Raw genomic sequence first — 23,291 nt, 5'->3', positions numbered from 1 at the left:
AAGAACAGAGCAGAATGGAGAGAGAAGCAAGAAAGGGAGAAAAGGAGGGGATTGGGAATAAGGGGGAGAGTGTAAACAAAACAATGTTACGAGGTCAACATGGAGGGTCACTCCTTCCCGTTGTGTGTAAGGAATAGAAAGGAGGCACTGCTAATGGAAAGAGGACAGTATAGGTAGAGGCAGGAGCGATGAGGAGGGACCTATGACGAAGACGCGGCAGGAGCAACCACGACATTGCTTAAAGCAAGCAGTCACGAAGCACACAAGATGTGGACCTCTCTATACAAGAACGAGTAAATGACTTATACAAATGGCATAGACAGCCCCCTCACTACATGAACAACATGGCCATAAAAGGAAAAACAGTCGGTCGGCTGTACTTGCGCTCTTCTATATAGATTTCTACCCGCGCCCAGAGTGGCCTGCCGCCGCCTATTAGTACATACACAAATGAGAGGAATAAGAAACATGGCGAATAACAACTGATTTTTTTGGGTTTGATTTCTCAGCCACGCAAGACAAAAAACGACCCTTCACCTCTTTTTCTTTGTTTTTGCCTCATTTTTCTGTCTTCCGTCTCTTCTCCCGTGGAGAGTCTGTCGCTTAAAAGTTCCGGCTCATGTCGGCGCGGACACGGGCGTAGTCAAACAGATCCTCGACGCTGCCGACGGCGCTGATGGCAATGTCCTGGTCCCACAGTTTCCGGCGGGCAAAGTCCATGACGTCCTTCTCGGTGATGGCGTCGATGACGCGCTCAATGGCGGCGGGGCTCATGCGGCTGCCGGTGGTGATGATCTGGCGGCCAATGTCCTCGGCGACGGCGGTGGTGCCGTCGAGGGACAGCAGGATGGAGGCCTTGAGCTGGGCCTTGGCGCGCTCGACCTCGGCCTGGGTGACGTTGATGGACAGGCGCGACCACTCGCGCAGGGCAAAGTGGACCAGGTCGTCGATGCGGGTCAGCTGGTCCGAGACGAGGTAGATGCCCCAGAGGCCGGTGTCGCTGTAGCTGGTGGAGAAGCTCATGAAGCTGTTGGCGAGGTCGTTCTTGTGGACGAGGCCGCTGAGCTTGCTGCCCTGGTGCGGGGCGTTGCCGAGGGCCTTGTCGTAGTTGCCGACAATGGCCTGCGTCACCAGGGCGGTGAAGTAGTCGTCGTCGTTCCAGCTGACGCCCTCGACGGCAATGGCAATGTTGGCGGTGGGGATGGTGTCGTCGCGGATGCGGACGTCGGAGCCGATGAAGTCGGAGCGCTTCTTGGACTGCAGGTAGGCGCCGGTCTGGGGCGACGAGGCGGGCAGGCTGGTGAAGTTCTTCTCGGCGAGCTCGACGAGCTGCTCGTGGGGGATGCCGCCGGCACCAACCAGGACCATGCGGTCGGCCGTATAGTTGTTCTTGATGTAGTTGGTGAGCTCGGTGCGGGTGATCTCCTGGATGTTCTTGCGGGGGCCGAGGATGGTGCGGCCGAGGGGCTGCTGCTGGAAGGCGGTGGCGTGCAGGTGGTCGAAGACGACCTCCTCGAGCTGCTTCTCGACCTCCTCGGACTCGCGCAGGATCACGTCGCGCTCCCGCTCGATGGCGGACTCCTCGAGCTTGGAGTTCTGCAGGATGTCGGCAAGGATGTCGACGCACTGGGGGACGTCGTCGTTGAGCGACTTGGCGAAGTAGACGGTGTTTTCGCGCTTTATATCGTTAGAGTGGTTAGTGGTCCGCTGTATTCGTTTGTCCACTCGTATCCGCAACAACCAGGCTGGAACCGCCTTACCGAGGTGTACGCGTTCAGGTGCGCGCCCAGATTCTCAATCTCCAGCTCGAGCTGGTGCTGCGACCGCTTGGCGGTGCCCTAACCGAACCGTCAGTCAATCAAGTGCTCGTGCTCGCCAGTGTCGCGGTGCCGGTGGCCATTGCGGCTGCCATGCCAACCCACCTTGAATGCCAGGTGCTCCAGGAAGTGCGCCGTGCCGTTGTTTTCCTCGGTCTCGGCCCGCGAGCCGGCATCGATCCACACGCCGACGGTGGACGTCGAGGCGTAGGGGGAGTAGTGGGTGGCGACCTGTGGATGTCTCGTCAGTCTACCGTGTCCGTGCCAATTGCCCCTCGATTGGGGGCCCTTTCATCGTCATTCGGCGTCCAATCGTACCGTCAGGCCGTTCTTCAGGGTCGTCGACTGCGTCTGGAGCGTCGGCGAGGCCACCGGCGTTGCGAGGCCGCGGCGCAGCGGCGGCAGCGAGAGGCCGGCCCGGGGGGCCCTGAGGCCCTGGCGGAGGTTGAGAGCCAACCGTCTGGATGCCATGGGGGGCGAAGGTCGTCTGGAGGATGGGAGGAGAAAGGGTGGCGGTAGGTGGGTGAGTTGGTCGCAGCGAGGTGGTTGTCGATGCGATGCCTATTTTTTGGTGCCGTGGGCGGAGGGAAGGTGCGGAGGGAGGCGGGAAGCGGAATGTGTGGGAAGGCGCTCAGGGAAGTCGATGCACTTTTTCGCTCGTCTTGTGTTTTTCGGCTCCAGCGTGGGAAGGAGCTAGTGAGCAATTTTTGGGTGCCTCACACGTCAGGCCAGAGCGCACGCTCGTTGGCGGGCAAGTGGCGTGGGGATTTGGGCAGAGCACGGAAAGCGCAGCCCGGGAACGACCGAGCCAAATTACCTCGACGCCAATTGGGCCGACAGGGTTGCATGTGATGTGTCATGTGACAACACCATGTACTGCGAGAGCTCGGGAATACGACGTTGCGGAGAACGACGCTCATACAGCAAACTGCGTGCGCCGTGTTACCCACCAACTCCACTGTCCGTTCGCAGTCTCACCGCTACGGCTGGCTCCCCGTGACGTTAGACCTGCATGCCCTCTCTGCCTGGAGCCAACGCAGCTGCTGTGTATGCGCCTCATCTTGTGACCGCTGGCTGGCGAACGACAACGGAACAACAATGGTCATGTGTGGGGGCATTGGGCACGATTGGCCGCCATACGAACTGAGGAGAGAGAGGAATGGAAAGAGAAAGGGAAAACAGACCTACACAACCATAAGAAGAGAAGACGACAAGAAAACAGCTTGAAAAGGTATAAAGTCGTCGTCTCCCCCGACATCCATTGACAGGAACAGCAGCTGAACATCATTGCTGCTGATCTAGACGCTCGAAGCCCCAAGATTGAGTCGACGGCTTGTCTGGTCATTGTCTGTGTCACAATCATCGAATTGGTCGGGCTCGGCAGGCGTCCCGGCTGTATTTACGTGTCATTTTCTCGCACGATGCCCGACGGCGCGTACAGCTTCGCCGCAGAGTTTGCGGCCTTTCTGCCCAAGAAGCCGCCTTCGACAGCCAGGCCACGCGGAGGTGGCGCTGGGTCGGCGACAGCATCGGCCATGGGTGCGACGGTCTCTGTTGCCACGCATCCGCCGCTTGGGCAGGTCACGACGGTGATTGGCAGCGACGTGACGTTTTATGCCGTCGTGGAGCAGGAGACCGATAAGGATACGCAAAACGACAAAGTTCTCCGCTCGTCGCCTCCCCTCGAAGTCAGCCTCTGGCATTCCCCAACGGAGCGGGCTGCCGGTGTCGAGGGCGAAGACGGCTCGGGGTGGACGGCGACGGCGTTTCAGCCAGTCGACGAGAGTGGCCAAGATGCCAGCAGCAAGACGGTGACAGGCAAGGCCCCGATCTTCTGGGCGCTGCAGAACGAGAGCAAGGACGAGAAGGGCGAGAGCGGCGAGACGGACGGGCAGCCGGCCGTGGTGCGTCATTACTACCGTGCGGTCGTCAAGAACGCCAGCGGCGGGCCGCTGCACTTTACCGTCCGGTTCCGGGTGCAGACAAACAGCAGCGGTAGCGTCGACGGCGACAACAGCAGCGCCCCAGCTTGGCGCTGGGTCGGTGACGAGCAGCAGATTGGCGACGGCACCGTCATTGTGCGGGACCCCGTCGCAGGAGGTCGGAGAGCAACCGACGACGCCAACAGCATCCCCAACTTGCCGCCACCCCAGACCGTGACAGACGAGCAGGCATCATCCGTCGCGCCGCTCGCCCAACTCCAGGACCTGATTGGCGACCTCAATCCGGCATTCCGCGTCACGTCGCCACGCAGCCAGGCGCCGGGCGCACAATTGTGGGAGCTGACGGTGCCTGTGGCTGCCGTCGCCGACGATGGGGGGGACCAGTCCGCCTACACGACCGTCCCGATCGGCATGCCCTGGAACGGCCGCTTCCTGCGCTGGTTCTCGCTCATGCGGCTGTGGTCGCCTTGGCTGGCGCCACAGCAGGGCCGGCAGGCGCTGGACCGCGCGCTGGACGCCGTGCTGTGCTCGTTTCTGAGCGACATCGATGGACGGCACCTGGTCTTTCTGGCCATCAGCGGCGTCGACCACGTCCAGGGCCTCTTCCAGGGCGGGCAGGACGACAACCGCCAGCTTGTGCTCAGCGTCCGCAGCGACAGCCCCAAGGCCGAGACGGCCACGGTGCTCGTGGCGGCGTGCGACACGTTTGAGAGCGCCAATGCGGCCGTCATGTACCACGCGCGCTCGCTGGTGCACCAGATGGCGACGGCGGACGCCGAGGAAATCCAGACGCTCGCCGGCGAGGTCAAGCCGGCGTGGCTGGAGAACTGGTACGATGGTCTCGGCTTCTGCACGTGGAACAGTCTTGGCCAGAACCTGTCCGAGGACAAGATCGTGGCCGCCGTCGACGCGCTCGCCGACCACGGCATCGGCATTGCCAACCTCATCATCGACGACAACTGGCAGTCCATTGACCGCGCCCACGGGGACGGCCAGTTCCAGTACACGTGGACACGCTTCGAAGCCGACCCGCAGCAGTTTCCGCAGGGGCTCAAGCACGCCGTCCAGCGCGTGCGCGAGCGCCACCCGACCATCGAGCACGTCGCCGTCTGGCACGCGCTGCTGGGCTACTGGGGCGGCCTGACGCCAGCGGCCGCCGGCGGCGAACTGGCCAAGACGTACGCGACCCGCGTCGTGACGCGCGCGCATCCCAAGCGGCGCGACCTGCCCATTGCCGGGCCCATGGTGGTGGTGGACGAGCCGGACGTGCAGCGCTTCTACAATGACTTTTACGCCTTCCTCGTGGACTGCGGTGTCGACGGCGTCAAGACGGACGCCCAGTTCATCATCGACACATGGACGTCGGCAGCGACGCGGCGCGCGCTCACAACCAGGTACCAGGACGCCTGGACGGTGGCCACGCTGCGGCACTTTGGCAGCCGCGCCGTGAGCTGCATGTCGCAGACGCCCAACATCCTCTTCTACTCGCAGCTCCCGCAGAATCGGCCGCCGCTGCTGGTCCGCAACTCGGACGATTTCTTCCCGGACGTGCCGGCGTCGCATCCCTGGCACGTCTGGACCAATGCACACAACAACCTGTTCACGCAGCACCTGAACGTGCTGCCGGACTGGGACATGTTCCAGACGGTGCACGGCTACTCGACCTTCCACGCCGCGGCGCGCTGTGTCAGTGGCGGCCCCATCTACATCACCGACACGCCGGGCCAGCACGACCTGGGGCTGATCCAGCAGATGACCGGCACGAGCGTGTACGACAAGACGGTCATTTTCCGGCCGAGCGTCGTCGGCCGCTCGCTCGACCAGTACGTCGGCTTCCACGACAACGTGCTGCTCAAGGTGGGCAGCTACCACGGCAACTCTGCGGGCACGGGCATTCTGGGCGTGTTCAACGTGTCGGACCGCCGTGTGCACGAGCTGGTGCCGCTGGCGCGCGTGCCGGGCGTGGACGCCAGCGACGGCGCAGACATGCTGTACGTGGCCCGTGCACATACCTCGGGCAGGATCACGGGCGCTCCGGTGGGCGCCGACGCGCTGCTTACGCTGGCGCTCGACACGTATGAGTACGAGATTGTGAGCGTGTACAAGGTGCATTCCTTTGATAGCCGTCGTGGTAGCGGCGGCGGCGGCACGACCAACAACCCATTGCATGTGGCCAACCTCGGTCTGCTTGGCAAAATGGCGGGCGCGGCCGCCGTTGTTGGCACGACCTACCGCCAGCGCGACGACAACAACCGCGTTTCGCTGCAGACATCGCTCAAGGCACCCGGCATACTGGGTCTGTACGTGTCCGGGCTGGCCGAGGGCCACCGCACGGTGGCGGACAGCTTCTTGGTGACGATGCGCGACCAGCCAATTCCGGCGCACTGTGCAGCCGTCTCGGCCCAGGACCCGCACGTGCTGGAAATTGACACGGCGCGGGCGTGGCGCGAGCTGGGCTTCAAGCCCATGATGAACAACGAGGTGCAGCTGACGATCTACATTTCTGTTGATGAGGTTGCATAGGTCATGGCAAGTGATGGATGGCACCATTTTCGAGTTTCGTCCTAGGAGCTATCAAACCCGAATCACATTCACATTGTTTCTCCTTTGTCCTTCATTCCATACGTGACTGGCCCCTCTTGCATACTCACTTCGAGCAGCACTCAAGACGTTGACCACCTACTTGGGGGAGATGCCAAGGCGCTTGGCCTCGTCGGCAACCTGCTGCGGCACATCGTCTTGCAAGCTGCGGCTGGTCGGCGTCCAGCCCAGCAGCTTGTGCGCACGCTCCGCCTCGCCGTGCGAGTTGAGCGCCCACGTAAGGTTGATGGCGGGGATGCCCGGCGCGTCCTTGGACGTGAACACCGGAACGGGCGTCGGCTTGGCCGTGGCGTTGGGGACCAGCTTCTGGTCGGCGGCGGCCGCTGCCACCCAGCGCGCCACATCGGCCAACTTGTGCGTGGCGGCCCTGGCGAAGTAGTAGGCGTAGACACCAAAGAGGCCGCCCGGGGCTTTGTCGTTGCCGGCGGCGGCGCTGCCGTACTTGGTCGGGTCGAGACCCGCCTCGACCAGGCTCACCAGCAGGTTGCTGAGATCGTGCACGTGGACGTTGTCCCACACGGTCTCGCCGCTGCCCTCTGCATACGGTGCGTAGCCCTCCTTGAGCACGTACTCGGCCAGGCTCGGCACCTGGATGCTGCGCCAGTTGTCAGGGCCGCGGCCAGCACCGTAGATGGTAGGCGGGGCAACAATGGCAACGCGCAAGACGTCGCTGTGCTCGCGGGCTGCAGCCTGGACAACCAGGTCGACGTCACGGTGCATAGCTGTGTCGGGCAGACCGGTGACGAGCGTCTCAACCCCGTCATAGTCGTTGTACGTCTGCTCGGGCAGCGGTGGCTGGCCGTAGCGCTTGTTGTCCTGATCGTACCAGGTGAGGATACCCGTGCCGGAGATATGGATGTAGGCCGCCGGCTTGCTGGCCGTGTGACCCTTGACGAGGCCGGCAATGATGGCCTTGGCCGACGGGATGTCGTCGGCCGAATTGCCGGTATGAAGGACGACGTCGGCAGCAGCGGCGGCAGCCGAGATGGCATCAGCACTCGCATTGTCGCCAATGACGTAGTGGATGTTTTTGGCATCCGGATACGCCTTGTTCACGGCATCGACCTTGGTCTGGCTGCGCACGAGCAACGTGTAGTCGTACTCGGGGTGTGTCTTTTGGAGGACATGAAAGGCGTCTCCGGCAATGTAACCCGTGGCACCGGTGCTAGACGTGAGGACGATTCGTTAGCAAACACATCGATTTACGTTGAGGAATCGGCTTCGAGGCTTTACATGAAGATCTTGGGAGCCATGGCTGTTGATCGTGCGTAGCGTGGAGAGAGCTGCTGTTGGCGTTGTTGAGGATGAGGTTTGTTTAGGGGAGTATGAAGAAGCGGATGAAGGGAAGGACGAGATGCGGCAGAAATTAGACAGAAAAGAGGAGGGAAATGGACGCCTTTATAGAATCGGCGAGGAAGTTGCGACTGGCGACAACGAGTGTCGACAGCTCCTTCTCTTTGTAATGATGCCAGTGAAACTAGAAAGGAAAGCGGGGCAAAGCCGGAAACAGTGTGGGTTTGCAGACGGGAAGGTGCTATCCTGCTGTCGTGATCAGGAAAGAGAGGGCCGTACTCCATCACACGTCATTTACGTCGTACGCGGTGGTCCAAAGGAGACTTTTGCATGACATGCACACTCTGTTCATAATCACCGAGCAACTAAACACAGAAATACTAGTACCCGGCGCGTGATTGCGAATTGAATGAGGTCAATCCCCGTACCACTTACACGACGAATTGTGGAGCCCCACTTAAATTATAGATTTCTTGGGTCTGCCGAATTCACGTCAGCAGTCTAATACAAGCAGTGACACCTGCTTCATCAGGACACAGCGCTACTCCACAAGGGATGCTGCCAGTGAGATTATCTCCTAACACCGCTCGCGTGTCGCCATTGAGCGCTTATCAATAATGGCCTGAACACGACCGGGGAGCATCCGAGTCTGTTCCCCGCGATGGCTTATTACGATTGTACGACGCATTTTGCATTTTTTATACGTTTTTCTTTTCTTTCTCATGTGTATATACCAGCAACGGGGAGCTTCCGTGCTTCCATGCTGACATATGATTATATGAACAATCCGTAACAATGGGACCGTTGATGAGAATATTGCCGCAGGAGTGTTGTAAGTACTGCGGGCGAGAGAGTGTATTTACAATGGAAGAAATTGTGAACCTAGATAAAGTCACATTGCATGAAAGGTGAGCATTCAGAGCTTTTTCTGATTATTTTTATTGTACTTCTTTAGACTGAATATTTGAAATGCAAAGGAAAAATAAAAGGAAAAGCAAAGAAACCAGTGGGCTTGCACTTCACAGCAACAACAATCGTGACCCGCACTCGCATTGGGTGCAGGGAGCTGAAAAAGCTCTTTTACGTACTCCCCTATTTTTTGATGTTTTCTGTTTTCATAATTTTTTTGTCGTTTTCGGGGTTCTCATTCTCAACCCTTTTCTTTCCGGTGCACTGGTGGTTAGATGTTCAATTGTCAGCCTCTTTGCAACTTACCGGGGAAACGTGGGGAGCCCGCCGTCCGCCTGAGGTTGGTCTTCGGGGTTCACATTGTTGTGCACGTCGATAAATTGGCGTAGAGTTTCAAGCGGCTCGTGACCAATGTTCAGCCATCGCACAAACGCCCAGACATCAAACGGATCAGCGTCCAGGTCGTTGCTGTTGTCGCGTACATGGTCATCCAGGGGCGAGCCTTCGCGAGAGGCGTCTCTCTGAGAGTTCTGGACGAAGCTCGCGGCCGGAATGCCAGCAGCATGAGCGGGCTGTGGTGGGGTGTCGTTTTGGTCGTTGTTACTAGGAGCGGCATGGTTAGAAGCAGAATCTGGGATCACAGACTGGTTATCGGACTCGCCCGACATGACAGCGTCAAGGTTAGCATCGTGCACAACGGAAGGGCTGGAATGTTCCTCTTCCGAGGTGTACGGGGGACTGTCGCTCGTCCAGCCTTCAGTATCCGTATGGTAGCGGTCAGATTCATCAATGACATGGCTTGGATCATTGGGAAGAACGGACGACGGCTCGGTGTCATAAGACGAGAGGTCCATCAGCTGTGTCGGAGTGAAAGGCTCCTCTTCTTCACCCGAAGTGTCTCCTGCCGAAGTGTAGGGCGGGCTGTCGCTAGTCCAGCCGTCAGTATTCGAGCCGTGATTTTCAGACTCAACCATGTCGGGAATGTAATAGGAAGACTCGTTGCCATTTCCGTCTTGGACAGAGGAGGGCGATTCCGATTCGTCGGATGTGAAATCCATTGGTAAGGCTCCGCTCGAATCCGAGGCGTCCTCCTCCTCGGTCGTCATGTAGGGCGTGTTGTCGGTACTCGGGCCGTGGTGGTCAGACGAAAATACATGGAAGGCAGAGGACGACTCCGACTCGTCGGATGTGAGATCCATTGGCAGAGCTCCGCTCGAATCAGAAGCGTCCTCCTCGTCAGTCGTCGTGTACGGCGGGCTGTCGCTTGTCCAGCCTTCGGTACTCGTGCCGGGGTAGTCAGGCGAAAGTGCAGCTTGAAGCCCAGGGTTCTGGGGAGGAGATACCTCACTGCGGTGTGCGTCTTGGGAAGAGGAGGGCGGCTCCCACTCGCCGGATGTGGGATCCATTGGCTGAGATCCGGCGGGAGCAGTGGTGTCCACCTCTTCTTCCGTGGTGTATGGCGGGCTATCGCTAGTCCAACCGTCGGTATCCGAGGCATGGTTGTCGGACGCAAGTACCACACTGAAATAGTTGCGCCCCTGAGATCCAGGGTTATGGATCGCAGGCTCGTTGCCATTCAGGTTCTGGAAAGAAGAGGAGGGCTCCGACTCATGTGAGATTCATTGGCTGAGCTCCGGTCGAATCAAGAACCTCTTCTCCTTCTGTCGCCGTGTACGGCATACTGTTGCTCGACCAGCCGCTGGTCCAGTCACTGGCCTGGGAGTCGTAATTGTCCAACGCGTAAATGGTGGCGGCGAGCTGCGTGTTATGGTTTTGAAGGTTGCCGCCGTCTTCACCTTCCGTGTCTGTGAAACCGGCGGACAGACGCACACGAGGTCGGTTTGGCCGGGCCAGGACGCGCGCTAGAGGCTGGACGATGGGAAGCGCGGGTGCTGGGTGGTCAACCCGATTGTCAGCCGGGGCCTCGATGGCATAGCCAGGTATGAACCGGACCGGAGGACGTGCGATGGGAAGGGCCAGTCCAGGCGGAGCGACCCAGTTATCGACAGGAGGAGCGGCGGTGGATGCCTGGCGAAAAGGAATAAGTAGTTCGGGGGCGACATTGGAGCGTTGGGCACCTCGGACGGTGTCCGCTCCATCGCTGTCGCTGCTGTTGCTACTACTCTCCTTGTCACCATCATTGCCGGAGCTTCCATCATAGCTGCTGCTGCCGGGGCCGCCACTACTACTGCTAACACTGCCCTCGTTGCTGTCGTTGCTGCTGCCTGGGCTATGCGAGCCATTGCTGTCACTCTTCGGTCCGCCGGTGAGGCGGTTGCAGATCTTCAGGAACTGGGCCGGAGAGGTAAAGGCCGCCTGCGCCGCTAAGCCGGCAGACAGGCGCGTCCAGGCCAGAACCATGGCAGGATCAAGCGTTGCTGGGAAGAGGCGAAATGCAATGGTCGCATGATGCGTAGAACGGCGTTCTTCACGCACATCGTTGCGGAGATTGGCAAAGTCAATTGCGCAGTGCTGCAGCGGGACCTGAGACGGGCCCTTCCAAAAGTACGGGGTCATGAGCTTGGCAATGGTGTCAACATCACGGGCACGCCAGAGCAGGAAAAGCTCATGCGAGACCGTGAGGTCGGTATTGACTCCAAACTGTTGATAGAGAGCTGCCCGTCGGGCAGGGTCAGCAGTGCTAAGGGGGTCTGGGGAGAGAGACGATGGGGAACAAGACGAAGACGAAGTAGAAGAGTGAGCGGTCGCGGGCGCGGGCGCGTTCGGGGAAGAAGAGAGACCGTTGTCAAGATTGTCGACTTGAAAATGGACCCTGCGTCGCCCGGGCCGAGTGCCCACGTTCGGAGTCTCCTGGCGCAGGACATAGTCCGCTAGGTTGCGTTGAGAGACCTGCTTGTGGACGTCTGCGAGGACAGGGGCTGGACCCAGTAAAGGGGACAGCCACTTGTCGTACGCAGCATTGCTACCCTGGTTGTCGTCCAAAACGTTTAACAGGTGGCCTGCAAAACCAGAGGGCCGCACACGGAGACTTGCCGACTCGGTCAGCAAGGGTGTCACGGCCACGGCCTTGGGGCCAGCTAGCTTGGCCAGGAACGCCTCACCATCGAGCCACAGGATGGTCACCAGCTTCTTCAAGGCCAGGAGTCGACGCGGGTTGTTCTCGTCATCGGAACAGTTTAAGCCAACGTGCACCACGAAGGAGCACGAATCGTTAAGCTGCGTAAGGACGGACGAGCGTAGGCCCCGCAGGGGAGCCGAGACAAGCGCATTGGAGCGTCGCTGGGCTTCGAAGACGTGGTTGGCAACGCATGTTGATCTTGCTGTGGGTCGGGTAGTAGGAACATGTCTGGAAGAACATCCGAGACCATGAACACGGGCGTTGTAATGGCGACAGGACGCCAGGAGAACGCTAGGAGCGGGGAGGGAGCCTGAGGGCCACCTCCACGTCGAGGGGGTCGGGGAGCATGACAGGAACCAGTGGGCCCACGAAATGAGAAGCGGCCGAAGCCACAAACCACTTATGTGTGAACCGAAGTTGGCTTTTTGCGTACAGTGGGGGGGACCGCATGGCGTCAGTTGCCAGTAAAGGGTAAATTGGATCGGTCTCCTCGATGAACTGGGAGACGGCGATCGAGTTGCCCATAGCGTGGACAACAGCATAAAAGAGCACGCGATCGTGGCTCTCGGGGCTACTGCGGACGGGCAGCCGGATCGGCTGGGAGGCCGGGTCCGGCGGCGGGGGAGGGACTGCAGGAGGCCCCCCATTGTTCGGTCGGTTGGTAATACAGGCAAGGTTGTCATTGTTGTTGTCATGATCCGTTTCGGTAAAGCCGATAAGGAACTCGGCTCGAAACCCCACCGAAAGGAGGATGTTCGAAGGCATTGTGAATTGGGGGATTGGAAGTAGGGAAGATGTTTGGAGGGAGGCGGAGCGGGTGAGGAGAGAAGAGAGAAAAACGGAACAAAGAAGAAGGGAGGCATCGTTGGGCGTATATATAGGGCTGTGGAGGGATGGTGGCCGAGATGGTGAACAGGGCGGTGAACAGGGCGATGAACAGGACGGAGATGCGGGGATGTTTGGAAGAGGACGAAAAGGGGTCGATGCCATAGGTGAACAACATGTTGTGGTGTTCGGGTGTATCGGCGGAAAGTGGGAAGGAGCGAAGGTGTACATGGTTGTGCCTTCCTTTGCTTTCGCGAACAACCAGCAGAGTAGGAAGGGACGACGACAAGAGCAGGGAAGGGAAGGAGTTCTGGGGGACACTGCGGAAGCATTAAGGAGAGGCAAAAAAGGCTCCAAAACTGAACACGACAAAATGGCTTTCACGACTCAACTGGACTTTTCATTCCCTTCGTGCACAGTTTCGTCCAAATTCGTGATATTGTGAGATATTCTACAGGGTATGTTGTACATGAACAGGCAAGAAAAGAAGAGAAGGCCGCGGAAACAACCCGTTTGCCGCCACGCTCTCATCGCTTCGATTCTGCCTTTGACGCTTCTTCTGCAGAGTCTGCGGCATGCAATGACTCCACCAGGCCGCGTGGGCCCAGCCGCGCGACGACGCCGCCCTTGAGGCGCAGGCGCCTCTCGATGACGGCCGGGTCGACGCCGCGGGATCGCAGCACGAGGGCATCGCGCAGTGTGAGGGCCGACAAAAACTCGCGGCCAGACTCGGCCATGTCCTCGTCATCGGCGGTGGCGAGGTCTTGGATACGGCGGCGAGCGTCGAGAACGGAGAGAGTGGTATTGGGGCGGGGTGCCGTCGCGGGCGACTGGACGTACTGCTGTCGGTTGCGGGCAATCAGTCGCAGCATGTCGTCGTCGTGGCCACGGACCTCAGCGCCGCCGGTGGGCCGAGAGCCAGTCGTCGGCAGCTGTACAGGCCCTGCGGTCGAGGAGGGAGAGAAGGTCGGGTTGGGCTGGACAATGCCCATCTGGCGCAGTCGGTCGGCAAAATGCAAGTCTTGAAGGTCAGCACAAGAACGTCGATCGATGAGATGAAAGACGAGAGAGAGGTCGCCTACCCTTGTCGTCGGCCTTGGCTGCGGCCTCTGTCGCCGGGTCTGCCGCTGGGTCTGGTTCCCGCGGCCGTGGCGGCCGTGACGGCCGCTCTTGTGCAGAGCTTTCTAGCTGTCTTGCTTTGGATGCATCTCCTTCTTTCTCTCTTGGCGCACGTGGCTGCGTTTGTGTTGCTGTTGGTGAGGCGCCCGCTGCACGCGTCGGGTATTTCCGCGGCGGCGCTGCTCGTGCTGCTTTGGATGCAGCAGAGCCCATTGTGTCTGATGTGTCGTCCACCGAGGTGTTGGGTCGTCAGGCCATGATGCGAAGCGGTCGGTATGAGTGGCAGAACGTTGAACTTGTTGGAGGTCAAGGCAAGTCCCATTAGTTATTGTTTTAGCGGGGCCGTCTTGCACAGTGGACCTTCTATAAAAATGGGTCGTTGACAGAGAATGGGCCAATCAACAAGTATGCATTCTTTAACAGTTTTGAAGACTAAGAAGGACGACATGTTCCTACTTCATACATGTCAAGGCTCTTCAGTGAATGTTCATGAATATGGAATAATCTAGTGGGACTCCTATTGCAATTGGAACAATGTTTACCGGAGTGCCGCTCATTGAAAACCGTGCAAAATAGTACAGACCACTTTGACTGTGCTGTGTGAGATAACATATGTTTTATTTGGAGTTTCCTGCGTCTGCCGTCAAGCCTACTTCCCGTAGTACTCGTCCTGCTGCTCCCGGCTGGCCACAGTCGGGCCCGCCGCCGTCGTCTGTTTCACCCGGCCCGCGAGAATCTCGTCGGCCCAGGCACGCATCTCCGGCATGCGTATCTTGGTTGCCGAGTACGTAAACTCATCCAGGTTGACGCCATGCCGACGTTCGTACTCGGACATTTGCAGAAGCATCTCAATCTTGTCGAGGTCCTGCACAAAGGCGCGCTCGGGCGAGGCCGAGTCGGGCACGCCGTCAATGGTGCCGCTCTCAAACTCGTTCCACACGGCGCGCATCTCGGCGGCCGACGCGTCGTCGCCGCCGTGCGCGCTGCCCAGCAGCCGGTCGACAAAAAAGTCGACCGTAATGGCCTCGCGACGTGACTTTTCGTCGCGCGGTACGCCGTCCGACGGCGTAATGTCGCCGACAATGGTCTCGGCGACGTCGTGCAGCAGCGCCATTTTCAGACATTTGTCGAGGTTGACGGCGGCACGGACGGACGGCGGCGCAAAAAGGACCATGATGCCCATGCGGTGCATGTGGTCCGCAATGGACTCGCCACTGAAGTTGCCAGCTGTCAGAACACCCAGATCTAAATCACAGAGACAAAACGCAGAGACATGGGGGTGCACAGCACTCACGCATTGATACCGTGCCGCAGCCAGCCTTGCCGCTTGGTCGTCTTGAGCCTCTCGAGGATATGAAAGAAGGTGATGGGCGAGGTCACGTTCTCAGGAATTTCGATACCGTGAGCCACCAGGGCCTTATCTACAGTCCACACATCATCTGTCGACGAGGAGGTGCGCGAAAGCTGTCAACGTGTGCTGCATGACCATACGAGGTGTGTGGAGGTGCAACGGACCTACAGAGTCTACCGCTTGGTGATCCGCCATTTTGACAGCGCGATGGGTTGGGCTTGGTTCTGGCGGTGGCATGGAACTCGGAGAAGTGGTCTCCAATGAAAAAGGGTTGGAGATGTACGACAGGAGAGTCCACTGCGTAAAGTATGATCACGTGTGCCAGTCAACCAAAAATAGCGGAAGGCGCTTGTGGGAGCGCTGTGAGCTCTTTCCAGTTCCAGTGCTGTGTGCCTTCCTGCTACCCAAAGTTTCGGTCTGTTGCTCTTCCTCCTGACTGCCCTGTGCCGTGCCCTTCCAATGATAGAGCTTTGAGCGGATTGATGTTTACCCAAATATTCACACATCGTCCGTTTGGTTTTTGTCGAACTCACACACCCAAGCGTGGATACTGGCGGCAGGTCACCACATGTCCTGGGCAATTTGAACACATCATTAATCTTGCTTGTTTTCATTGCCCATCATGGTTCGTTCGATTCTCGGATCATTCGGCAACGACTTGGACAATTGCACACTTGTCACGGCACAAAAGGTATCATCATTATTTGGATATAAAACATTGCGGCCTACTCACACAAGGTAAGGAGAAAAACAGTGTAGCAGTCGCTGAGGAAGGCCACCCGAAATGAATTGATGTGCCAACAACCGCCTTGACGTCATTGCGATCACGCCTTTCCCCGCGATTGTGCGACGCTGACACAAAGAATCTCATGTCTCTGAACCAAAAGCTTGTATAGACGAGCCCTGCAGCACCGCAAACAGTACAAACACTGCTATCCCCGGTTGCCCCTTCGCATGCAGAGAGCCCGAATCCTTCGCCTCCAATTGACGACCATACATAAAAGGCGGTCGTCCCAATTGCATCTCGTATTTTGTCAAGTGGCATTCCTCCAAGCTTCTACCAATTACCATCCCACGGAACGACCACAGCAAAACCACCACCACAACACTACAATGGCTCACCACGTCCTCGTCCTCGGCGGCCACGGCAAAATCGCCCAGCTCCTTACTCCACTGCTCCTCCAGCGCGCCTGGACCGTCACCAGCGTGATCCGCTCCCAGGACCAGGTGCCCGACATCGAGGCCCTTGCGCCCGACGCCAACGCCCGCAAGAACCTCCACGTCCTCGTCCACAGCCTCGAGGATCTTGTGCAAAGCCAGGCCGCCGCCCAGCAGCTGCTCGATCAGGTCCGCCCAGACTACGTGGTCTGGAGTGCCGGCGCCGGCGGCCGTGGCGGACCCGAGCGCACGCTGGCGATTGACCGCGATGCTGCCACGCACGTTATCGATGCGTCCGGCGCGTCGTCATTTGTCACCCGCTTCCTGATGGTCTCGTACATCAGCAGCCGCCGCGCCCGGCCCGCCTGGTGGGATGACGACAGCTGGGCCTCGGCCCAGCACGTCAACTCCAAGGTGCTGCCCACATACTATCAGGCCAAGATCGCCGCCGACGAGGCCCTGTACCGCGCGGCTAAGCGCCGGGGTACCTCCTTTGCGGGCATCAACCTGCGGCCCGGCACGCTGTCGGACGAGCCCGCAGGCTCCATTGAGCTGGGCCGGACCAAGGGCTCCATTGGCAAGGTGAGCCGTGCATCCGTGGCCCGCGCGGCCGACCTGCTTCTGGCACACCCGGACACTCGGACGGCGTGGATCGACCTCCTGGCCGGCAGCGAAGACGCAGAGGCCGCCGTTGATCGCGTTGTGCGGGAGCACGTGGATACCGTCGAGGGCGAGCCCGTGACGAAGGAGAAGGGAGAGTAACGAGAGTAAAGGGCGTAAACAAAGCAGACATGAAAACGTCAATGGTGACAATGTGCACGCCTTAATGCTATCAATATGTTTAGTACTTTCATAGTCATATTCATACAGTAGCGTACAAGAAACATTTCAATGCATACACTGTCGTACATCTCATACACACAGAACAAGGTAGAGCAAAATCCCCAAGAAGCAAAGGAATCAAGCATCGCAACTGTCGTAAAAGGCAAGGCAAGGCAGGACAGACAAGCACACAAGACACATACAAGGCAAGGCAAAGAACAAATGCAAGGAGGCAAATCATTTGAGATCCATAAATGGCTATTTTTCTTCTTTTTTTTTCTGAAACTAAAAAAATAAATTAAAACCCCATTCGACGTCCCTCCCAGGGGACTGAATGGAAAATGTTCTTTTTTTTAAATCAGAAAAGAACAACCCGTCAAACATTTGTCGGGCGGACCGTTTTGCATAAATTGCTTTGAAGATGTGGGGGGCGGTTTCGCGATGTTGTGTTTTTGGCGTGCGCAGTCGATGTACGTGTTGGCGAGGTTTCAATTTTGGTGACAAATAATAATGGTGACAATAAAAGGGGTAAAAAAAAGTGGTGGTATGTGAAGTGTGCTTTTTTTGGTAGACAATTGCGAATAAGCCAAGAGCCTATTTTCGGGACGCTCGATCCATTTGCCGGCCGCCTTTTCTTTTCGTTTTCGAGGTGAGCGAAAACAGAAATAACAAAGAGTAAGAGTCGTGTCTTTGTCGAGTGCCAGGAGGCACAGGTCGTTAAGACCACGTCTGAAAATGTAAGGGTGTGCGTGCGGTCGGCGAAATAGTCGACAGGTGTTGTGTGATATTGCAGGTAAAAAGATGTTCGACACAAGGGAATAAGGAAACAGACAGTAACAACCAACAGACAAAAGAAATAAAAAGGCAACGATAAGAATGAAAGATGAAAGCAATCGCTAATGCCATGTCGCTGATGAAAAGAAATAAAAATCGAGAAATAAATCGAGAAATAAAAACATATCAAAATCCTGTATGCCAGATGCAGAGAGCAGAGCACATTCTTTTTTCTCTTTCCCGGGAAATAAACGCACCCACAATATTTTGGAAAACTGTTCAGAAAAAAAGTGACGAACTTTAAAAGGTGAAAAAGCTCGCAGAGAGGCTGGGCCTGCATGTATCCGTCCTGCTGTTGACCGCAGGATGAGGAGGGTGAGAGTATTGGTACAACAGCAGAATTATCAGACACACACCCCATCCTCTGCAGGGTGGGGTTGTGAGGGTATCAAGGAGTCTAATACTTCGGACCAGCTAAGGGGAGGCATCGCAGTTGGGTAATAAAGATAAAAACGCAAGAGTGCGAGGTTGGGGTGAACCCACACCTCAACGGGAGTTGTTGGAAGGGGAGATGGCGAGGTAAAATGTGCTTCACCATTACTCCTTCTTAATGCGCCACGTGCGCTTCGTAGTAGGTCGCATATTGCGCCGCATGGTGTACTTGAGGCTGGTGATGCTGCTGCTGTTGCTGTGGGTGCAACTGCTGATGTGGGTGCTGCTGCACGTAGTTGGCAGGTGCGGCGTGGTTCGGCTGTGGTGTCGGCGTGACCGGGCACCGTGGTGGCAGCGCCTGGTAAACCTCCTTTCCTGCGGCACCGTTGCCTCCGAAGCAAGGCCCGTCGGGAGTGATGGGCGGTGTCATGTAGCCATCGGCCACACCGGGCATAGCGCCCATGCCCTTCTGAGGCGTATTGTAAATGTCGGCGGCGACAGCCGACTCGCAGGGCGGCGAGGCACGGCTGTTGTTGGCAACCAGTCTGCTGTTGTTGATAGATGCGGCGTGGCGGGCCAAGAAGTCGGTGAGCTTTGCAGAGACACCCGACATGTGGGAAGACGCATACTTGCGTGACAGTGTGGCGGACGGCTGGTGCAGGTTCTGGGACAGAGTGAGCAGAGTGACATTGTCAGCGTGGTCCCATTCGCCGTCGTTGACCTCAGGGCGGCCGAGGATGGCACGGCCGAGAGCCAGCGAGGCGCGGGCCATGGTCGAAGGCTTGGTCGAGACGAAATCACGGTGATACAGGGCGATCTCGCTGATGTAGGCAGCCATGTGCTCCACCTCACGGTCGTCGCGCTCGTCGGCGATGATAAGCTGGGCAAAGAAGTCAACTGTGGGATGACCAATGTTCCACTCCAGAGTGTTGAGAACGTGCATCTCCATCTGGGTGAACATGCCGGCGTCGTACAAGCCGCAGCACATGTTGTTGAGCTCGTTGATTTGGGGCACACGGTCCTTCTTGTCACCGTACTTGGCGGCAATGAGCAGAGCAGCGCAGCCAACAAGCTGGTAGTGCTGCTTGTAAACGACACGCTTGGAGCAGTAACGGTCGAGCAGATTGACAGTCAGGAACAGGGTTTCAGGCAGCAGGGCAAAGGCAGCGTGGGCCTCAACGATGAAATCGATGAGGTACGGGCGCATGAACCACTGAATCTCGCGCTGCATATCGATCAGGTTGACGTCGGGAAGGGTCTCGTCCTCCATGTGCCGCATGTGCTGCATGATGTCCTCGAGGTACTCGTCAGAGGCCAGGCGGGACAGCTCGTTGCCTATCATCTCTTGCCGGTTTCGTGCGAGCATCTTGGCGGCCTCGCGGGAGGTCATGCGTGGCATGGACATGGTACATTCGTCAGACTCGACAAAGAAAGTCTCGTCCTTGGTCTGATGGTAAGCCATATTGGGTGCTTGGTTATGGGGCTGCGTTTAGTCAAAAATAATGTAAAAGAATGTCGGTTCGAGCTCTCCGGGAAGCTTGAAGCTTGAAACAAAAAGACTGTCGTGTATTCGGGGCGAGTTGGTCGCCGTGAGTCGAAAACAATTGGTGGTCTCTTCAAGGAGTGGAGGTGGTTGTAAATTAAGAAACGGAAGCCGGTAGAAGCGATCGGTATCGATACTGTGAAGGATGCTGTAGAGAGCGAATTATTCCAACCAGTCGAAATGGTCTATTAGAATATTAAGGAGTGTGAAGAATTAAAAAATAAAGAGTGACGGTGGCGACGAGGCCGGTTGTTGTAAAGCAAACAAAAAACGAAGGAAAAAAGAACGGATGCCGGTGAGAGAGAACAAAGACTGCGAGTGGAAAGACGGTCTTGCTGCTTGAGGTTCTGCAGGCCGAGCGGTTATATATTAGCATTCGACATTGGTCCAATCCGTAAAGCAGCGGCAAGTAATCTGTAAAAAAGAGGGTGGTAAAAGGGTAGAGTTGGGCAAGACATGCGGGATGTGGATCAGGTGAATCAAATCAATTAACGAGCGTGACAGGAATTTGAGGCATTCGACAAAATTGGTTAAGAAGCGGCCTTGAAGAATGTTATCGCGTGTGGTGAACTAAGGGTCAGCGTTCACAAGCGCGTCTCTCAAATTGCCAAAGACCGAAATCCAGTCGAAAGCCAAGCCAGGCTGAAGAAAGGACGGTGAGAGACGAGGGGTTTCGCTGGATCCACGATTGGATCCTCGATGGATCGACAGGCACAGGAACCGGTCGCAGGCGACAGCCTCGAGGACAGCTATGCAGATCCGCTCGCAAGATTTGGTTGCCGGTTACGATGGACAAGAGGGGTATCCAGGAGAGGGGGCAAAAGAGAGGAAGGGTAAAAGGGCAAAAGAAAAGACGCGGGCCGGTGGAGGTTTGACAAAGGGTCAGGGCAGGAACGAAAAGGGCGAGGGTGAAGGTTATGAGCGAACCAGGCAAGGGATGGGGAAGATGAGGTGTGCTGCCAAAAAACGTGCTGAAGAATGTTGGCTGCTACTTTTAGGTCGTGGCGCTTGTCCTCTACTGGAGGATTCGACGTATTGTGTGCCCTCGTCTTGTCTTGTGTCACCTGTGTGGTCGTGTCCGCTCGTGTGCTCGTGTGTGCTCGTTGGAAATGCAATTTGCCAGGTGAGGCGTCAAAAATGCGCGGGATATCATGTCACGCGTCAAGGCGGTCTGCCATATCGGGAGATTCTGCCCTTTTGTTGAGTTGCTCTCTCCGCTTCTCGATTTCTCGGATTGTTGTACAACGCGTCATCTGGCGTTCCAGAGACCGGGCACCTGCTGGGAAACGATCTATCGAACACAATCTCGGAATTGCACTTCAATGGAGCAGTAGATATCGGGCGCCAGATATAGTGGCCGTTGCGTGAAAAAGAGAAACAGCGAGAACAATAGCCAGCGAAAGTCGAGACACGCGATACGAATCGATGCAATTCGGACGGCGGACAGATCACAGGCCACAATTCACGGCCACAGTGACACGGTCGAAACAAAGATACCAAGGTTCTGCAAAGGGGTCGATGCTGGGGTCGCTAGAAGGATAAGGGCAAAGAGGGCCGTGTTGAAGGCGGATGGGAAATTTGCGTGGAGAACAAAAGGGATATGGACGAGGGAGACACAAATGGTAGTAATGCACGAGACAGCGCGCAGTTGATCGTACTTACCGCCACGGTGAGGTGATTGTGAGAATCTGCTAAGGACAGCACAAGCGGCAGGAATGACACTATTCCAAGGCACAGAGTGTAGGAGCTACGAGTTAACGTGTCCCACGAGCAATGCGAAGCCTGAGGAAAAGGGCCGGTTGGATTTGAGAGACGCGAAGGTGGAGAGAATGCCGGACTGGCACGCAGCTATTGGAAATTGATGGATTAGCAGATGAAGAAAGGGACCAGAGAGACCATCAGAGCGAGTAACAAGTGACACAACACAATTGGGCGGCTACAAGTTGGTGAGTAGTGATGTGTCACTTGTGCCGGTGACGCTTGCTGGCGGTGCCTTGTTCCTGACGATCCAGGAACAGCATCCAGAACAATGAACAAAGAACCAGCCAGGAACCAGCCAGGAACCAGCCACCACCTGCACCAACAGTAGGAATTACGCCGTCGCCATCTGTCACGGCCGTCTACTACGCCACCGTCTTTTCAGCCGACTCACCTCACGTTCAACGCCTTCAAAAAGATGAGGGCAATGTGACGATCGAGGCGATCATGTAGAAAACCGCAGGGAACACAACAAAAAGTTTGTGGCTTTTTGTTGTTGGCGATTTCTGTGTTCTGTGGTCTCGAGGGGGATTCAGGGCAATCGTAGATCGAGTCGAATCGGATCTCGTGATGAGGTCGTCGTCGAAAAGGAATGCTCGATAAACGAAAGGGCGGCCAGGAGGCAAGCAAAGGAGGCTCTAAATGCCTTGGTCAGCTCGAATTCGTCGACTTTGGTCGAATCTCCCAATGGGAATGTAGGTTGACTAGGTGGCAAGGGAGATGGGGAGAGGGAAAGGGATAAGAGCTAAAGAATGCGACAACAGTTCCCGAAGGGACAAACAGGAGCGCCGAAAGAGAGAAAAGGAGATTCGGATCTGAAATCAGGGATGATGGAGTATGTAGGTGGCGCAGATGCCTAGTAATACGGTATACGTACGAAGAAAGGGACGAAAAAGAGGAAGCCAGAAATGCTATATAAAATCGAGACGGGCGGCGTACGAAACGATGAGGGTTTGACGAAAGACGAAAGCAAAAAGGAAAACAAGACAAAGGCTGAATGGCGAGACGAAAAAGGAGAAGTCGAAAGGTCGAAAGTCGAAAAGAAGCGAAGAGAGAGAGGTACGAAGGACAACAGTCGATGACAGACGTTCCTTCCCCCTTTTTACTCCGCGGTTCGAAAACGATTGTTCGGATTCGACTTTCGCTTGCTTGCACCTGCTTTGTCGACTCAAGTTTCCGGTTCGAGAAAGAGGACGAGGTTGGTCCGGGAAAAAAGGCAAGCAGATTTGCGGTTTTGCCTGGGACAGAGAAACTTGTCGGGCCTTCCTGGGGGATAGAGGAAGGAGCGGTCGGCGAGGAGAGGAATGAAGAGAAAGAGAGATAGAGAGGGATGAAAGAGAAAGGAAGAGCAAAGGAAGGAAGGAAAAGAGGAGAAGAGAAAGAGAAGGAAACGAAACAGGAAAAGGGAAGAGGGGAGATGGAGAATTAAAAAAGGAAGGGGAGACCGGGGTGAGTTTGTGTGAGAGTACGAGGAAGTAACGAGAGGACGGGTAGGGAAGCTGCCACCGACCGCATATTGCAGACGGCAGCACAGAGGCCTCAGCGTTTGGCTTGGGAGGCATCGCAGGCTCAACGGGCGCAAGAGGCACCAAAAGATTCATTGGCGCTCAGCGCACAAGCACACAAGCATACAAGCACACTGAGGCGGCACCACACCTTCAACGACACTCTCTGGGACCGAGTAACTCAACTTTGGTGCACATCTCACCTAATACGATGGAGCCCGCGTAAAGTGGGCGCGGGCTGGGTCGACTGGGGGTAGGGGATGGTGGTGGAGGTGTGTGCTTCTGTGCTTTACTGGGGTGTTAATTGTGTGAAAGCAGGCCCTGTCCTCCGTAGCGTGGTCCAGTGGTGCAGCGGGTGCCGT

At 57.0% G+C, this 23,291-nt stretch overlaps 9 protein-coding genes across 9 annotated transcripts; 3 read left to right on the top strand and 6 right to left on the bottom strand.

The window, feature by feature from the left end:
• Window positions 1-603: 603 nt before the first annotated feature.
• On the bottom strand, window positions 604-2,288 carry SPSK_05173 (mitochondrial processing peptidase; the record flags this gene model as incomplete). The annotated part of the gene is made up of 4 exons (XM_016731923.1): window positions 604-1,677; window positions 1,761-1,838; window positions 1,923-2,048; window positions 2,136-2,288. 4 exons carry the CDS (start codon window positions 2,286-2,288, stop codon window positions 604-606), a joined length of 1,431 nt encoding a protein of 476 aa, XP_016583544.1.
• A 950-nt stretch (window positions 2,289-3,238) lies between these two features.
• On the top strand, window positions 3,239-6,283 carry SPSK_04911 (raffinose synthase protein Sip1; the record flags this gene model as incomplete). The annotated part of the gene is made up of 1 exon (XM_016731671.1): window positions 3,239-6,283. One exon carries the CDS (start codon window positions 3,239-3,241, stop codon window positions 6,281-6,283), a length of 3,045 nt encoding a protein of 1,014 aa, XP_016583543.1.
• Window positions 6,284-6,439: 156 nt separating this feature from the next.
• On the bottom strand, window positions 6,440-7,614 carry SPSK_05367 (nucleoside-diphosphate-sugar epimerase; the record flags this gene model as incomplete). Its single annotated transcript, XM_016732116.1, has 2 exons — window positions 6,440-7,526; window positions 7,595-7,614. 2 exons carry the CDS (start codon window positions 7,612-7,614, stop codon window positions 6,440-6,442), a joined length of 1,107 nt encoding a protein of 368 aa, XP_016583542.1.
• A 1,251-nt stretch (window positions 7,615-8,865) lies between these two features.
• Window positions 8,866-12,407, bottom strand: SPSK_04858 (uncharacterized protein; the record flags this gene model as incomplete). Its single annotated transcript, XM_016731620.1, has 3 exons — window positions 8,866-10,146; window positions 10,214-12,041; window positions 12,076-12,407. The coding sequence occupies 3 exons, from the start codon at window positions 12,405-12,407 to the stop codon at window positions 8,866-8,868; spliced, it is 3,441 nt and encodes a 1,146-aa protein (XP_016583541.1).
• Window positions 12,408-12,994: 587 nt separating this feature from the next.
• On the bottom strand, window positions 12,995-13,799 carry SPSK_05522 (uncharacterized protein; the record flags this gene model as incomplete). The annotated part of the gene is made up of 2 exons (XM_016732266.1): window positions 12,995-13,488; window positions 13,550-13,799. The coding sequence occupies 2 exons, from the start codon at window positions 13,797-13,799 to the stop codon at window positions 12,995-12,997; spliced, it is 744 nt and encodes a 247-aa protein (XP_016583540.1).
• A 436-nt stretch (window positions 13,800-14,235) lies between these two features.
• On the bottom strand, window positions 14,236-15,132 carry SPSK_05481 (hydrolase of HD superfamily; the record flags this gene model as incomplete). The annotated part of the gene is made up of 3 exons (XM_016732226.1): window positions 14,236-14,800; window positions 14,881-15,050; window positions 15,106-15,132. 3 exons carry the CDS (start codon window positions 15,130-15,132, stop codon window positions 14,236-14,238), a joined length of 762 nt encoding a protein of 253 aa, XP_016583539.1.
• A 918-nt stretch (window positions 15,133-16,050) lies between these two features.
• On the top strand, window positions 16,051-16,857 carry SPSK_05521 (NAD dependent epimerase/dehydratase family protein; the record flags this gene model as incomplete). The annotated part of the gene is made up of 1 exon (XM_016732265.1): window positions 16,051-16,857. One exon carries the CDS (start codon window positions 16,051-16,053, stop codon window positions 16,855-16,857), a length of 807 nt encoding a protein of 268 aa, XP_016583538.1.
• A 1,441-nt stretch (window positions 16,858-18,298) lies between these two features.
• Window positions 18,299-19,585, bottom strand: SPSK_05321 (uncharacterized protein; the record flags this gene model as incomplete). Its single annotated transcript, XM_016732070.1, has 1 exon — window positions 18,299-19,585. The coding sequence occupies one exon, from the start codon at window positions 19,583-19,585 to the stop codon at window positions 18,299-18,301; it is 1,287 nt and encodes a 428-aa protein (XP_016583537.1).
• A 2,747-nt stretch (window positions 19,586-22,332) lies between these two features.
• Window positions 22,333-22,748, top strand: SPSK_05664 (uncharacterized protein; the record flags this gene model as incomplete). Its single annotated transcript, XM_016732405.1, has 2 exons — window positions 22,333-22,483; window positions 22,510-22,748. The coding sequence occupies 2 exons, from the start codon at window positions 22,333-22,335 to the stop codon at window positions 22,746-22,748; spliced, it is 390 nt and encodes a 129-aa protein (XP_016583536.1).
• Between the last annotated feature and the right edge of the window lie 543 nt (window positions 22,749-23,291).

Source organism: Sporothrix schenckii, assembly GCF_000961545.1.
Source record: "Sporothrix schenckii 1099-18 chromosome Unknown Cont49, whole genome shotgun sequence".
NCBI lineage: Eukaryota > Fungi > Ascomycota > Sordariomycetes > Ophiostomatales > Ophiostomataceae > Sporothrix > Sporothrix schenckii.
The sequence above is the reverse complement of the archived record's forward strand: the minus strand, read 5'-3'. Positions and strand labels throughout refer to the sequence as shown.